The sequence below is a fragment of the Canis lupus genome, chromosome 7 (assembly GCF_003254725.2).
Source record: "Canis lupus dingo isolate Sandy chromosome 7, ASM325472v2, whole genome shotgun sequence".
NCBI lineage: Eukaryota > Metazoa > Chordata > Mammalia > Carnivora > Canidae > Canis > Canis lupus.
In genome coordinates this window covers 40,664,458-40,679,089 of record NC_064249.1, presented here as the reverse complement: position 1 = coordinate 40,679,089, position 14,632 = coordinate 40,664,458, and the positions used below count along the sequence as shown (strand labels likewise).

The following is a 14,632-nucleotide window of genomic DNA, read 5'->3' as shown; positions in this document are numbered from 1 at the left end:
CTCACCAACACAGGAAATGATAGGAAGCAGAGCCTTGGCAAGGAGCCCTGCTGACCGAGTACAGTTTGGAGGCAGCGCAGGTCACCAGCAGGTCAGATGTAGACAGAACATCAGTGGTGCACCTGCTGGGACTCCCCTCAGTCAAAAGGAGGAGATCTTCAGGTCACCACTTCTGGAGACTTTTTCTCTGCCTCTCCAGCTACCTTCCCATCCTTTTGCTCCTCTGTGCTTCCTACCCTACGAAACACCATCCCTCAGAGTGTTCTCTGGGAAAATACATGCATACACGCACAGCGTCCCCCATTGGGAGCACACTTTTCCAGAGTAACAGAGCTCACAGGGCTCCCAAGCAACTCAGTCTCTGGGGTAAACAACCAAAGGGGCAATGGCAAGACCATGGGATGAAAGCAGAGCTTGGAGTCCCAGATTACCAAAGTGACTGTTCCAAGGAACATGAGGATGTGGGCTTCAGACACCAAATCCCACTCTCCCACTTTATGATGAATATGAGGCCCAGCAAGGTTAAGTGATCTGGCTTAAAACTGTATGCATTCCTCAACAAAGAGAAGTAATCCAAACAAAACAAGGGGTTTGAACAGACATTTCTCTAAAGAAGATGTGCAAACAGCCAATAAGCCCATGAGAAGATGTTTCATGTGGAAGGCCATCTGGGCGTTCCTCAACGTGCTGAACACAGAGCTACCAGGGGATCCAGCAATCCCCCTGCCCCAGGTCCCAGGTACAGCCCCGAGGGATGAGAAAACATGTCCCCGCAAAAACCCACACAGGAATGTCCTCAGTGGCATTATTCACACCGGCCTCAAGTGGAGAAAACTGAGCACCCATGAGACGAGGAGTGAGCAGAGCTGGCCTAGAGCATGACGGAATCCTCTTCAGGCACAAAGGGAACATGGCGCTGGCACATGCTGTGACATGGATGGACCTTGCCACACCAGACCAGTGGGAGGAAGCCAGGCACAAAAGGCCAAGGAGCAGAGGGTTCCCTTCACAGGAAATGTCCAGAATAAATGAATCCACAGAAACAGAAAAGAGATTAATGGTTGCCTGGGGCTGAGGGAGGGCTGGTGGGGAGGGCGACTACAATGGGCACATCTTTGGGGTGATGAAAGTTTTCCAAAACAAACAAGCGAATATACTGAACAACCCTGAATTGTATGCTCCGAAGTGGTGAGTTTTAGGTATGCGAATTCTTCTCTATAAAGCTGTTAATCGAAAAACTGTCGGGGAGTCCAGCTCAGTTGGTAGAGCACATGACTCTTTACCTCAGGGTTGTGAGTTTAAACCTCATGTTGGGTTTAGTGATAACTCAAAAACAAAACCATTTAAAAAACTGTATCTTGAATAGATAAGTAAACCTTCACTGAGCATCCACCCATGACATGGTCCCAGGTACCACAGAGGACACACAGGTAAGCCACCGACTAGCTCAGAGGTGCCACGTTGCATAGTGGAAGAGCACAGGGTGACTTCTGAGGGCTCTGTGTTCTTCCTGCCACCCCGGGGCCCCCACCCGCGTGCCAACCTCTCCTGCTCACCAACCAAGCAGGGGGCAGAAAGAGGGTGGAATTCTCTGCTTCCCAGATGGTCCCGAGGGTCCCAAGTGGGCAGCGGGCAGGGAGACCCGCCTTTGAAGAGGCCTGGCTCCCTTCTGGGGTGCATGGGTGCAACAGCCCTCCCGGAGAGGAAAAGAGAACAGCGCCCTGCTCTGTGGGGATGCTGGGCGCACTCTTATCCTGGTTCCATCTCTTTCAGGTTAGTTGCTAAAGCCTCTCTATGCCTGATTCCCCATCTGCAACGTGTGAGTGCAAATCCCTGCCTGCCTGCCTGCCTTCATAAGACAATGGACAGGAAGGACCATTCCACAAGCGACACATGGTTGTGTACAAATACAGAGGAGCACCGTTGGTGCGCGTTTTCCTGGGTCCCAAAACTTCCATCCCTGTCTTCATCAACTACGTCCTCCCTCCTTGAACTGCTGACCGCCCTCCCGACTCTGACCTTTCCTTTCATCCTGATGGCTAGGAACCCAGCTTTTACTATACTCACTTACGTTTGGATCACAAGCAACAAGCTCCTTAACTTGTTGCCTCCTTCCCCAACAGACTCCAGTCACAGTGCACCCCCGGTCTAGAGAATGCTGCCTCCCATCTGATACATATTTGACGAACGTGTTGAGTACATAAAAAATCGCCACATCCCAGACAAGGGGTGTGCAGTGGGACCTGATGAGGGGGCAGGCTCCCATGCCTTGTGCAGTCCTTTCTCAACTCTCCAGGCTTCCAGTTCAGAAGTGGCGAGAGGCCAGAGCTAAAGCAGCAGAGGCCCTGCCGGGAGAACTAGGATGTCCTCTGGGTTTCTGCTGTGTAATGAGGTAATCCCAAGGCCTGGAGTGAGGTTTAGGAAACCCACAGGGGCTGCCAGGCTTCATGCTGCACTGACTGTGGTCCACTGACCTACACCTATACCTCTGACTCCTGCGGCCATGGGTCTGGAGAACCTAAGGTGTTTTCTAGAAATTGAACCCACTGATTCAGAGGGAAAAGAGGAAAGCAAGAGAACAGGGTGAGACAAGGGTCAGAGGACCCCTGGAAACTCCCAACTGTGTGGTCCCCAAGTCCAATTTCAAGGGAAGCAACAGAAGCCCCAGAACAGCATGGCATTCCCTCAGCCCCCAGAGATGCGACCAGGGCTGCTGCAGGCAGAACAGCCACTCTGTGGAAGTCCCAAGACCCTGGCTCCTTCTCGCTGTCCAGGCTCATCCATCCACAGTTCTGTGGTCTCTCAAGAGACCACCCCACTCCTTCTAGCCGTTGACCCTCTATGGTGTGTGCCCTCTCGATCCCAGCTCTTGGTTTCAGGCCTTCATATAAAGGTCCCTTCCTCCAGGAAGCCTTCCTCAGAGTCCATCCCATGAGTTCCAGCTGATACCACAGAAGAGAGTTCGGGTGCCATCAGCCACCCCCTCCTCCCCCCACCTCCTTCTGTCCACCGGCCCCCAGCCCCAGGCTCCTGGAGGGCAGTGCATGCAGGTTGTTCACGCTGAACCCCAGGGCCTGAAGCTTCTTGAAGTGGACCAACCTTCTTACCTGAGGGAAGGCACAGACACTCCCAAACCTCAGCCCTGTTCCTGTGAAGATGTTGGAACCTGAGTGGTTCCTGTCCCCAGCCATAGGCCTGGAGGAGGAGAAAGGGTCTGCAGCTCCAGTCTCAGACAAGGTCCCATTCACAAAGCTACTCACTCCACTCTCTCCACCACCTCCCTTAGAACAACAGTGGCCTTTCTCTGCAGGGCAGTCTACTCTGGGAAATGAATGGGGCCAGCCTGGGGCAAGCGGGACAATAGCAGGGTGGGCCTGGTGCTGTCAGACCCGGGAGGGGAAAGGCAGCCCGGAAACTGGGCCACCGAGGGGGAAATCCCCCTTGCTCTGCGCCCCCACCGCCAGCAGCCCAACAAGGATGCTCTGTCCCTACAAGAAATACCAAGTGCCCAAGACCTAGTACCAAGAAGAACAAGGGGAATTCTTGGTCTCAGTTACCGGCAGCAAATTTAGAGCTGCCTTCTTAAAAACCCTTGGCAAGGCAGGCTGGGATCAGAAAGGTCCAGAAGGACCTACAGGTAAAGGCCAGTAGCAGCAGCAGGTGGGCTCTGGTCATGAAGAAACGGATGGGGCAGCAGGAAGGAACCCAGAAGAATCAACGGGCATCGCTTTGAACCCCGGGCAGCTGGAGAAGACACGACCACCAGCAGAAAACACGGAGAGAGTGAAAGAACACCAGCACTTAGTTACCACAGTGTACTACGGGCGAGGCCTTCTGCTGGAACCTGTACATTAATTATCCCACACCCAAAAGAGATAACTGAGCCCAACGCTCTGTGTGTGCTGAAGGCATGCTGGATGATGGAAACATGCCGATGTGGCGGTGTTGGCCAGGATAGGTCTCCCTGCGGCCGTGGGGAGAAAGGGAATGCCCGGGTACAGATGTGGAGGGAGGTGTGTGGGCCCAGGAAGAAGACCAGCAACTGTTCGATGGGGCTGAATCCAACGAAGGGGCCGTGAAGCCTGGCTGCTGAGGTCTGGGCTGGAAAGCAAAGACACCACAGGTGCCTAGCAACGGATGCCTTTAGGATGAGATCCTGTGTACCGTGTTTGGCGTCCCCAAAGCTGTGTCTGCTGGTCCCTAGTTTAGGGTGAGCACAGACCAGAGCCCCCTGAGTCCTTGCCCAAGCAACCACCTGCACAACACCCATCATGTCAGACACCAGAGGCCACGTGGCTAGTTAGCAGCCGAGCAAGGGTGCCTCTTAGACCTTCTCACTCAAGATCCTGGACTCTGGGACTCAGGTCCTAGCACTGCGTCTGCAAAGCACGCCTCTCGCCCTGGGGTTTGGTGGGCTATGTGGGGCTGGGGTGGGATTGGTTCATCGAGATCCATCAAATGCATGCCCACCTCCTAGATCAGGACCGTCTTCCTTAAGGATCTGCCAGACGCAGCTCCTCTCCCAGCTCCCCTCAGAGTCACGGCTATTGTGGAGGGGGCCCAACCGATGGGTCATGTTAGCAGGATGTCTCACTGGCTGTGCCATCGTCAGAGGACTGCGTGGCACCACCAGGAGATGGTGGGCTCACCGGCCATCCTATTCTCTCTAGCCACCTCCCTACCTGCCTCCCAGCCAATCAGTCTCAAGACCTGGGGAATCAAATTTGATTCAGCCTTAACAGACCTTGTTGATTTTCCTCCCAAAATGTCTTTCAGATCCTGCCCCTCTTGTCTGTTCAACATTATCTCTTGCCAAGGCTGCCGCAAAACCTCCCTGGGGCCCTCCTGGCCCCAGGCTCTATCCATCTACATGTCGTGGAGGTCACCATTCTCTCTGTAAAGGCTGTTTTTACTAGCCCATAACACAGAAACCTCCCTGGCTCCCAGCACCTTTACCCGCCCATCCTACCCCTCCACAGCCTAATCACTCTCTCCTCCACAAAGACCAACAATCTTACCACTATGTTTGGTCCCACCTGCGACCTTTGCCTGTGCTGTTCCCTTGTCTGACGATACCTCTCTTCTCTTCTTGATTTCAAGCCACCGCTCCTACGCGCCAACTTTCTGCTCTTCTCTAAATGTACCTTTGGGTAACATCGGGATTCAGCAATTACGTACTATCCCTTCACGGTTTCCTGCTGTTTCACTAATAACCTTTCCCAGCAAGAACGTAAGCTCCACATTCTTGCACATTATCTGCCAGAATGCCGAAAACTGGGCTAGGCGTGCGGCTCTGCGATAAATATCTGCCGCCCAACAAACTGACGGCAACTTGCCCGGATCACGGGGTATCACCTGGAGGACTGCTGGAGCCATTGGGTCCCCTATGTGAACGGAGGCGAGGCCATGACCGGTGACTACAGGTCTCATCAGACCATTTTATAGTAGCTTCAAATACTAATGGAGAAAGTACTAGAAATCACCACTCTGAAATCACTTACTCTGACTTTTCAAAGCTCCTTTCTGGTGCATTCATATCTTCATTTATTCTTCTTTAGAATGAGAAGGGAAATCCTGAGGAAGTCAGTAAAGATGACAGAGGTACACGCAGGACTTTAGGACCTATGCTGAAGTCAGGATTAAACTGTAGCAGAGGCAAGTCTGAGACCCTAAAGGAGCCCTAGCCACGGACAGTGTGGCACCGCCTTCCATGAGGGGCCACCCAACATGGGAGAGACCCTCCATCTGCAGTAACTAGCTCCAGAGGAGCCCCATCTAGAGCCAAGATAAACCGGCAAGGTGACCCTTTCAGAGCTGGGACACATGTGAGTTTCCTGCCATGACTCCAGGTGTTTCTCCAGCAGGAAAGCACGCCCCAGGTCCTACGGTGGGTTCATGAGGGGTCATGAGTTTGCGGCCCTTCCACGTTCCTCCCTCATTTCAGTGCCCAGCTCTGTTCCAGATTCTGATTCCAGAAGGTCAGAGCAAGACTCCTGGGGCAGTGGGGAGCATCCTGGCTCTGGAAAGGACATAGGCACGGTGTTCTCAGGGGAACCAGACCCGAGAGGTTGTAGCTGGCGCTCCAAAGGCTCTTCCCCTGGGGATCCAACGTGACTGTAAATAAAGTAATGATTCCCTTTTTCTTCTGAGATAGAACCTGCAGCTTCTTTACTGCTGCCTCCCCGATGGGGTGCAGGAGTGACCCTGGAGGCTGGAGCCGTCCAGGTATGGGTCTTTCCACAAGCCACTCGGTGACTGAGAAGAGGAAGCATACACTGTCCCTGGGGAGAAGAGGGTTTGCAGACCACAACATGAACCCTGGAATTAAGTTTTTAAAATAACAAACCAATCAAGTGGAGTTTTAAAGGCAGTGAGTGCCCCTGTGAAGGCCTGAAGCAGATTCAGCCAACATGGATAGAAACGGCCCCCTCAAGAGCAAAGCCCTTCCCTCATCGAACCCGAACCCCAGACCTTCAGAGGGTGAGCCAAGGTGTCCCAAACTCTACTAGTGCAGGCTAGGAGTTTCCAGGACTCTTCTGTTGGGAATTGGCTGTTGCCCTTCATTGAATCTTTTTAATTTTTTTTTTAAGATTTTATTTATTTATGAGACACGCACAGAGAGAAATGTAGAAACGTAGGCAGAGGGAGAAGCAGGCTCCATGCAGGGAGCCTGATGCGGAACTTGATCCCGGGACCCCAGGATCACACCCTGGGCCGAAGGCAGGCGCTAAACTGCTGAGCCACCCAGGTGTCCCAGAATCTTTTTTTATTTTGATGAAATCCCAGTCATCTAACTTTTCCTATTTTTGACATATTTTCATAAATGGATGTCAGGGACTCTGACAGTAGTCTGACAGTTAATAAAAAGCTAAATAAATTTGTTAATCAAAGGGTGCTCTTTCAGAAACGTTTCTGAGTATCTGAAGTTAAACTCAGCCTGCTCCTGCCCATTGTGGTGATTACCTACCAAATGTTTCATCTGCAAATCCACTGCCACCTCCCATCTCACCCCAGATAGGACAAGGGTATATTCTGGAGAAGACTCAGCACTGCAGGAGGCTTTATTATTTGTAGTTCTGAATGGGAGGTTAGCTGAATGAGGATTCTAGGGCCCAGAGCCCCATAAGAACCTGCAGCCAAGGTGGTAAGAGTTCTGGGAGCCACCTCCTTCCTCTCTAGATAAGCCCAGTGTGGGCAACCAGCATCTCCTCTCTACAGACTTTCCCTGAAGCCCAAGGCTCTTTCCAGGGCAGCCCTATGACCAACCCTCCTTCCTGAGCCTTCCCCCTAAACCTTACCCAAGACGGTGCCTCTTCTAGAAAAAAAGGCTGCAGATGGTAAAAGGTTACATTCAACCTCAGATCCCTGATAAGGACAGTTGCTGGGTCTGGATTTACTTTGCACTGGGAACAGCCAGAGATTACTACACACATCCTTTCTATTCCTGTCCAAGGGAGCCAGAGTAGCTGCAGCCTCTCCCACTCATCAAAATTCGTGGGAAGGTGCTTCCTTTTCTCATCTTCTTCTAGGACCATCACCCAAGGCAGCCCATAGGAAGAATCTTCCTCCCTTCCAACCCCAGGTATTTCAGCACAAAAGGCCTGTTCACTCTGGTCAAATGCTTCAAAACAATGCAAAGATCCTTCCATTATCCAAAATCTGTTTGGGGCTAGTTCACAAAGTAGTGCATGAAGCTAAAACAAAGTCAGGAGTTTACAGCCTGAAATTACAGTTTTACAGCTTAGAAAGCAATCTGAAGTATATTATTTTTTTAAGTTTTTTTTTGATTGATTGATTGATTCATGAGAGGCAGAGACACAGGCAGAGGGAGAGACAGGCTCCCCATGGGGAGCCTGATCTGGCATCACACTCTGAGCCAGAGGCAGACGCTCAACTACTGAGCCACCCAAGCTTCCCTATATTATCTTATTTGATTTGCTCCTTCCAACAGCCCCATGAGATAGATGCAATGAATGTTATAATCCTCAAATGAGACACGGCATTAGTGTGAACTGGAAGGCCTTTCATATACAGGAATGCTTGCTTCGCCCAGGAAGAAATGAGAGAAGGTAAGTGACCTGCCCAAGGTCTTGGAGTTAAGAGGATTGCCAGGGCTCAAACCAGGACTTCTTGGCTTAAATATAGTGCTTCCCTATCTGTGCTGGCCCACAGGACTAAGTGACTCTGCACAGAGGACACCTGTACTATGGATACAGATACCTAACCCACCTGGCAGCTTAGAAATATTTGCCATCGGAGACAAGGCAGTGGATGTAGATGGTCTAGCAAAACTCATCACCATTTCCATAGAAATAACTCAGTGTCCTTACCTCTGCTTGCAACATCAAATACACTTTCAGAAACTCTCAAGAAGAGCATGTGTTCACAGGTAATAAGCTGTCTATGAACAAAACGGCCGGGCACTGGAGCAGCTGTGCCAGCCTGAGTGTCAGGGACAACTGACCGATACAGAAAGATCCACATTCATCACAAATACTTCTCATTCCTATGGAACCAGGTGTCAGTCCCAAGAGGGGGTTAAAGGTGCTTCTGAAGAAATATTCCAGAGGCTTCTTTACTTTGGGCCACACTTCTCTACATTCATGGCTCCTCCCTAAGAAATACACACCACCTCGGAGGCCTTCTCTGACCTTGTTCTGACTATGCAGGCAATCAACCAGGAATGCTAAAACACCCTGAAATGGAAGAACTGACACTTGCTGACATGTTTGCTCCTCCCAGAACTCGCTTGTCACAGACAGATGGAACATGCACCCCAGGCGCACCACTGAGCAAAGAAGATACAGGCCCTGCCTTCCTGGGGCTTACCACCCACTGTCACTGTCACACAGTCTTCAGGAATCCTACCCTTCCCTCACTCCCCAGTCAGACTACACACCCTTCGTGAGCGAGAGCCACGTACTTTAATTTTCTAAAATACTCATCTTACACTAGACTCTCTACACGGCAAACTGATGGGCTGTAAGAGAATCTCTGACTCTACAATCTGGAGCACTTCTTCACTCAATCTCTCCAGTGCCATGTAAAATTATAATTTAAAATCCACAGTCTTGAACCTGAGATGTCAAAAGGTCCAGGAGAATGAGCCTGCAGCCTAAGGGGTAAGATATCTGGAAGAGACCTGAGCCTCTGATGGGGAAGAGAGCTGGGGTAGGGGCAGGGGTGAGGAACGCTCTCAATCTGCAAAGCTCCATCAGCCCACAGGAGAAACAGGTGCTTTACTATAGGAATTATGGTGCTAGCCCCAAGACTGTTAAAAAGACAAGTGCAGGGACGCCTGGGTGGCTCAGCGGTTGAGCGTCTGCCTTTGGCTCAGGGCATGATCCCAGGATCTGAGGATCGAGTCCCACATCTGCTTCTCCCTCTGCCTGTGTGTCTGCCTCTCTCTCTGTGCCTCTCATGAATAAATAAAACCTTAAAAAAAAAAAAAAAGACAAGTGCAAAGGGACTACCGAAGAGCATCTTATCCTACTGTCAAAAGGAGACACGAAAACCACATTCCACAGGACCAATATACAAACCCAGTTAGCCAGCATGGGGTTAGCAAAGAACCTGGGTCAGAAGACCCATAACTAGGCTCAGATTCTGCCACTAGTCCAGCCAGATGCCACTGGGCAAGCTAGGTGCCCTCCCTGAGCCTCAAGGACCCCCTCTGGACCACGGGAATAATAACCTCCACTTTGTCTGCCTCACAGAAATGCTGTGAAGCTCAGAAGAGACCTGTTCTGTGAAAGCACTTGCGGAGACGCCCCATACCATAAATCCCGAGCAGTCTAGGAGGATATACAAACTCCAGAGGAGCATCTCCCATCAGCCCCGGAACCCTCATGGTTTCCTTCTTGCTCCCCCAAACCTGGGTTTTCATCTGTTCACATCCCTGATTTCAGAGAAATCACTGATCATCCACACCTCACAAAAGGCAGGTAGGTACACGAATTTCCAAATTCCAGTGTGACAAAAAGAGAAGGTAGCTATGTAACCATGTTACCTCCCTGCCTTGATGCACCTTGGGCCTCCCTTTACAAGACATGAACTACAGGGAAACCAATGACAAGGGGAAGGGACACACACTTTACGTCCTTTGTGGCTATCTTCTCCCCACTGCCAAGTCAGGTCCCCGGTGGGAGACTGCCAAACTGATCTAACAGGGACTCAGAGACAATACAGAGATTAGCGTTTGGGAGGGATTATACTTAGGCCACATTCCATAGCCTGAAAGAAATTACTACTAGCATGTATAATCAAAGGTTAACTGGCATAGAGACGCCACCGCTCCTTGCTCTTCCCTGCCTCTCCAGCAACACTGTCTCCAAGCCAGGGTTTTCATTTGCTTGCTCAGTCCTCTAACCACCCATCCATCCAGTTAGGATGTGTGTAGCACCCTCCAAACAACCCTCTCTCAAGATTCTTGAGAAAGGGTTGGAGTAGGGGTGGGAAGGCAGGTGCATCACAAAGTTGTAAACTGTGGTGGTACCAGTGATGCAGAGGCTGGGGGGAGGGGAGGGGTGGATCCTGGGCTCACACTCCAAGAACCAGCACCTCTGCCCATCAGGCCTGAGAGCCCAGCACAACCCGTTCTGGCTCTAGGCAGAGGGATGGCCCATCTTGCAGAGTCAAGCTTATTAAAAATGGCTTGGAAGATTAAACCTTAGAGCATCCACCGGTTGGCAGGTCTCAAGTTAAAACCCTAAGCTCGGAGAGGGAGAAATTCTAAGGCGACCGCGCATTTGGGGGCCATCATCAATAACTCACTGGCAAAAAGCCAGATCTGGATGGGCGCAAAGGGTGCTTCTGTCCCATCCGTCAAGCCAAGAACATCCTCTTCATTCTAGAAATGGAATCCACCCTATCACCAAACCCCACCATGTAGCAAAGCTGCCGGTGGAGGCCCACACCCCTGCCAGGCCCCTTCCCCCAGCAGCTCAACACCTAAGGCCAGTCCCAATCCACCCTGGGGACACACGTGATCAAGCGTGTGTGCCTCCCGCCCCCTACACACTGGTAAGTCACGGCCCCAAATTCAGCCTGCAGTAGGGCAAAAGTCAAAGACTGAGGGAAGCACTTCCCCCCTTTCTCCTCTCCTGGCTTTGCTGTTGATGGCTGGTATTTAAAAAACACTGAATCAGGACATGGACACACGGAGGGAACGTAAACACACATGCCGGGAGAGTCCCCGGAGGCCCGTGCTCCCAGCCGACCCTTCCTCTGCGTCCTTTTACCGAAATGCAGCACCCTCCCTCCCTCCCTCTCCCCCCCCCCCCCCCCCCCCCGCCTTTGGGTAAGAGAGTGTCAGAAAGCACGTCGTGAGTACACCTACCTGTCTATGCTCTGGGGCAACCTCACACTCATGGTTTCTCAGGGTCTCAGCAGAGCCAGGATCCTGCAGTTCTGACGTCCTGATCCGGGCTGGGTGAGCTGCAATGTTTAAGAACCGTGGGAGGAGGGCCTCCCACCTCCGGGCCAGATGCTCACGCTCCCTGCCGGCTCTCAGGACCCTGGGAACCGAGGCTCCATCCTACTTGTGCCAGCGAGCATGCTGTCCTTTCTCAGCCCCCGGCCCCTCCCCCGTCGGAGAAAAAAACCGAAAGAAAAAAAAAAAAGAGGAAAAGCTATGACCTTCTTAGAAACCAAAAACCCAACCGCAAATCTCTTCAAGGTTAGCGCTCCGGGCTAAGGCATGAATCACCGAGGAGCGCGCCCTGCACCCGGCGGCCTTCAGGGCGGCCCACCGCCGCAGCCCATGCTCGGGGTCCCGGCCCGCGGGGCTGCTCCGGCAGGCGGGCCCCGGCCCCGCGCTGGGCAGCTCGGCGCCCGCCTCGCCAGGGCCGCGGAGGGCCGCTCCGGACCGGCGCGGGGGGGGGAGGGGGCGGGCAGGGAGGCCGGCGGATAACCGAGAGGAGGCACCGGCTCGCGCCGCGCCGCCACAGCCTTGCAAGTCCGGGCCGGGCCTGCGGCCTCGACAACCACCACCGCAGCGCTCACCGCGGAGCCCGCGAGGGAGCCCTCGGCGAGCCCACGCCCCCGCCTCACGCCCGCCGGGCCCCCGGCCTCCCCGTGCCCCGCGCCCCGGCCGCCATCAACCGCGGGCTCCGCTCTGCCCCGCGCCGCCCGCCTTCCCGCCCGCGCGGGGCCCGGCCCCGGCTCCCCTCCGCCCCGCTCGCCCGCTCGCCCGCTCGCCCGCCGCCCTCGGCTCCGGCCCGGCGCGCGCGGAAGGCGGCTCGGCGGCTCCTTCCGGGCCCTTCCCCCTCGGCGCACCGCTCCTCGGGGCGCAGGCCCGGCCGGCCGCCCGTGCCCGCGCCGCCCCCTCCGGCCCCGCTCCGGCGGCGCGGCCCGCAGGCCTCTCCCCCGGGCCCGCCCCCCGCCGGCCCTCCTCGCCTCCCCTCCCCTCCGCGCCCCTCCCCCTCCCCCGCGCCACTCGGGACCCTCCCCCCTTCCTGGGGCCCTCCCCTCCCCTCCCCTCCCCCTCCTGGGCGCTCCCCCCTCCCTCTCGGCCCTCCCCCGGCCCTTCCCCCATCCGGGGCCTCCCCTCCCCTCCCCTCCCCTCCCCTCCCCTCCCCTCGCCCTCCCCCCGCGGCCCCCAGCCCCTAGCGCGCCTGCCTCCCTCCGCGAGGCCTAGCCGGCCCCGGGCGCGGCGGGATCCCCGGCTTTTCCCGGCCCGGCCCGCCGGCCGCCCCGGCCCCGGCCCCGGCCCCGGCCCCGGCCCCGGCTCGCCCCGGCAGCGTGCGCCGCCCCCGCCGCCCCCCTCCCCGGCCCGGGGCCGCCCCCCCTTTGTCTGTGTCCCTGCCCCCTGCCCGCCGGCCGGCCCCCTCCCCGCGGGCGCGCCTCTCTCCCGCGGCTCGCTCGCTCCCCACCCCTGCGCTCACCTTCTCCTCCAGAAACCCGTGCGGCCTCCTTCCTGGGTGCCGGGAGCCCTTGAAACCGGCCGGCTCCCCGTGTTCTCCCCACGTCCGACAGCACCGCCCGGGGGGCTCACACCCCGGGCTCTGACCCTCCGCCGCTGCGCGGGGCACCTGGGTACCCGCCCGGGAGCGTTTCCCAACCCAATGAAGAGCCTCTCGAGGCCGATTCTGTTTTCATAAAACCCTCTCATAGAATCACAGTTCCTAAATCTTTCCAAGGAACATGACATTAGTCAGAAGGTCCCTGCCGTTGTAGTTAAAAACAAGATAAAAAGGAAACTTTTTTATTAGGACGGGGGAATGAGCTCTGTCTTCTTGCCTAGGTAGAGGCGATGGTAAAATGCTCTGCAGGCGGTGCTGTGTTTGCTGTGCTCTCTCCCTCCCACACCACCTTGACTGTTCCTGGGGGAAGTGTATGTACAGTACACTGTCCTGACCCGCACATGACCGCGAGCCGCGAGGGGAGAGCTCAGTGCCCCCAAATATGTTACCAGGGCCGGGTTTGCAAATTGCAAGAGGAAAAAAGAACCTAATAAGCATTGGTTGACCATTGGAATAACCCAGGAGATTCCCCTAAATTATACCAGGTACAAGTTGACAAATAAAAGGAAGACCCATCACCTTCTCCCCATCCCCACCACCTCCTAGATCAGAACTTGCAAAGACAGGTGGTCCGCTGGCATCTGAAGCACCACGGTCCAAATTGTCATTGTCCTATTGTTTATTCTGTTCCCATATGACTGGCAGAGATGATTCTCCCAAGTGTGGACCCTCCCTCTGTGCTGATAGATCAACCAGTGATCAACAAACATTGATTGTGCTTTCTTAATACATGGAATATTTTTTTAAAGATTTATTTATTTATTCATTCATGAGAGACAAAGAGAGAGAGAGAGAGAGAGAGAGAGGCAGAGATACAGGCAGAGGGAGAAGCAGGCTCCATGCAGGGAGCCCGATGTGGGACTCGATCCTTGGACTCCAGGATCACGCCCTGAGCGGAAGGCAGATGCTCAACCGCTGAGCCACCCAGGCGTCCCACATGGAATATTTCAAAATAATTTTGTGCATGTGTTTTATTACATACCTTATGAAACATACCCTAGAGTAGGAATATTAAAAGACCAAAATAAAGATGAAGTACATTTTTTTAAAGTAGGGTCCACTTGCAGCATGGAGCCCAGTGTAGGGCCTGAACCCCCAATCCGAAATCAAGACCTGAGCTGAAAAAAAAAAAAAAAAAAAAAAAAGACCTGAGCTGAGATCGAGTTTGGAGCTCAACCAACTGAGTCACCCAGACGCCCCACGATGAAGTACATTTTTAAATTCATACTTAGTGAATCTTATTGGCTGTCATAACTAGAAGAGATACTCTTCAAAGAGCTAGATTAAAATGGAAGAAATGCATCCTTGATTGTATTTATTAAATCATGGCATTCATTTTCCCATCCATTCACCACAAAGCAAAGGTTTTCATTGAAATTCAACTAGTAAATTAACATTTTAAGTCAATTAGTCCTTGAATGATAGGAAAGTGTTGGATTTTATAATTTTAACAAGTGGGACCAAACTCTCTAAGAAGTTTCATTTAAAACAGATTTTTAGGGAATCAGCGGTTTCGCACCTGCCTTCGGCCCGGGGCGTGATCCTGGGGTCCCGGTATCAAGTCCCACATCAGGCTCCCTGCCTGGGGTCTGCTGCTCCCTGTGCCTGTC

At 53.8% G+C, this 14,632-nt stretch overlaps 1 protein-coding gene across 16 annotated transcripts in view; it reads right to left on the bottom strand.

The window, feature by feature from the left end:
- ARHGEF11 (Rho guanine nucleotide exchange factor 11) overlaps positions 1–13,244 on the bottom strand; it is an 86,478-nt gene extending 73,234 nt beyond the window's left edge. For 2 of the 16 annotated variants that reach the window (XM_025430770.3, XM_025430778.3), the window contains exons 1-2: positions 12,885–13,244; positions 11,339–11,436 (exon numbers count right to left, since the gene is read on the bottom strand). In XM_025430770.3, coding sequence (XP_025286555.3) covers positions 11,339–11,370 — 32 coding nt within the window. In that variant the 5' untranslated portion in view covers positions 11,371–11,436; positions 12,885–13,244. Of the gene's footprint in view, positions 1–11,338; positions 11,702–12,884 lie in introns of those variants that run through there. The other 14 variants (XM_025430772.3, XM_049112522.1, XM_025430771.3 and 11 more) reach the window with 12 other exon arrangements.
- Positions 13,245–14,632: the final 1,388 nt, after the last annotated feature.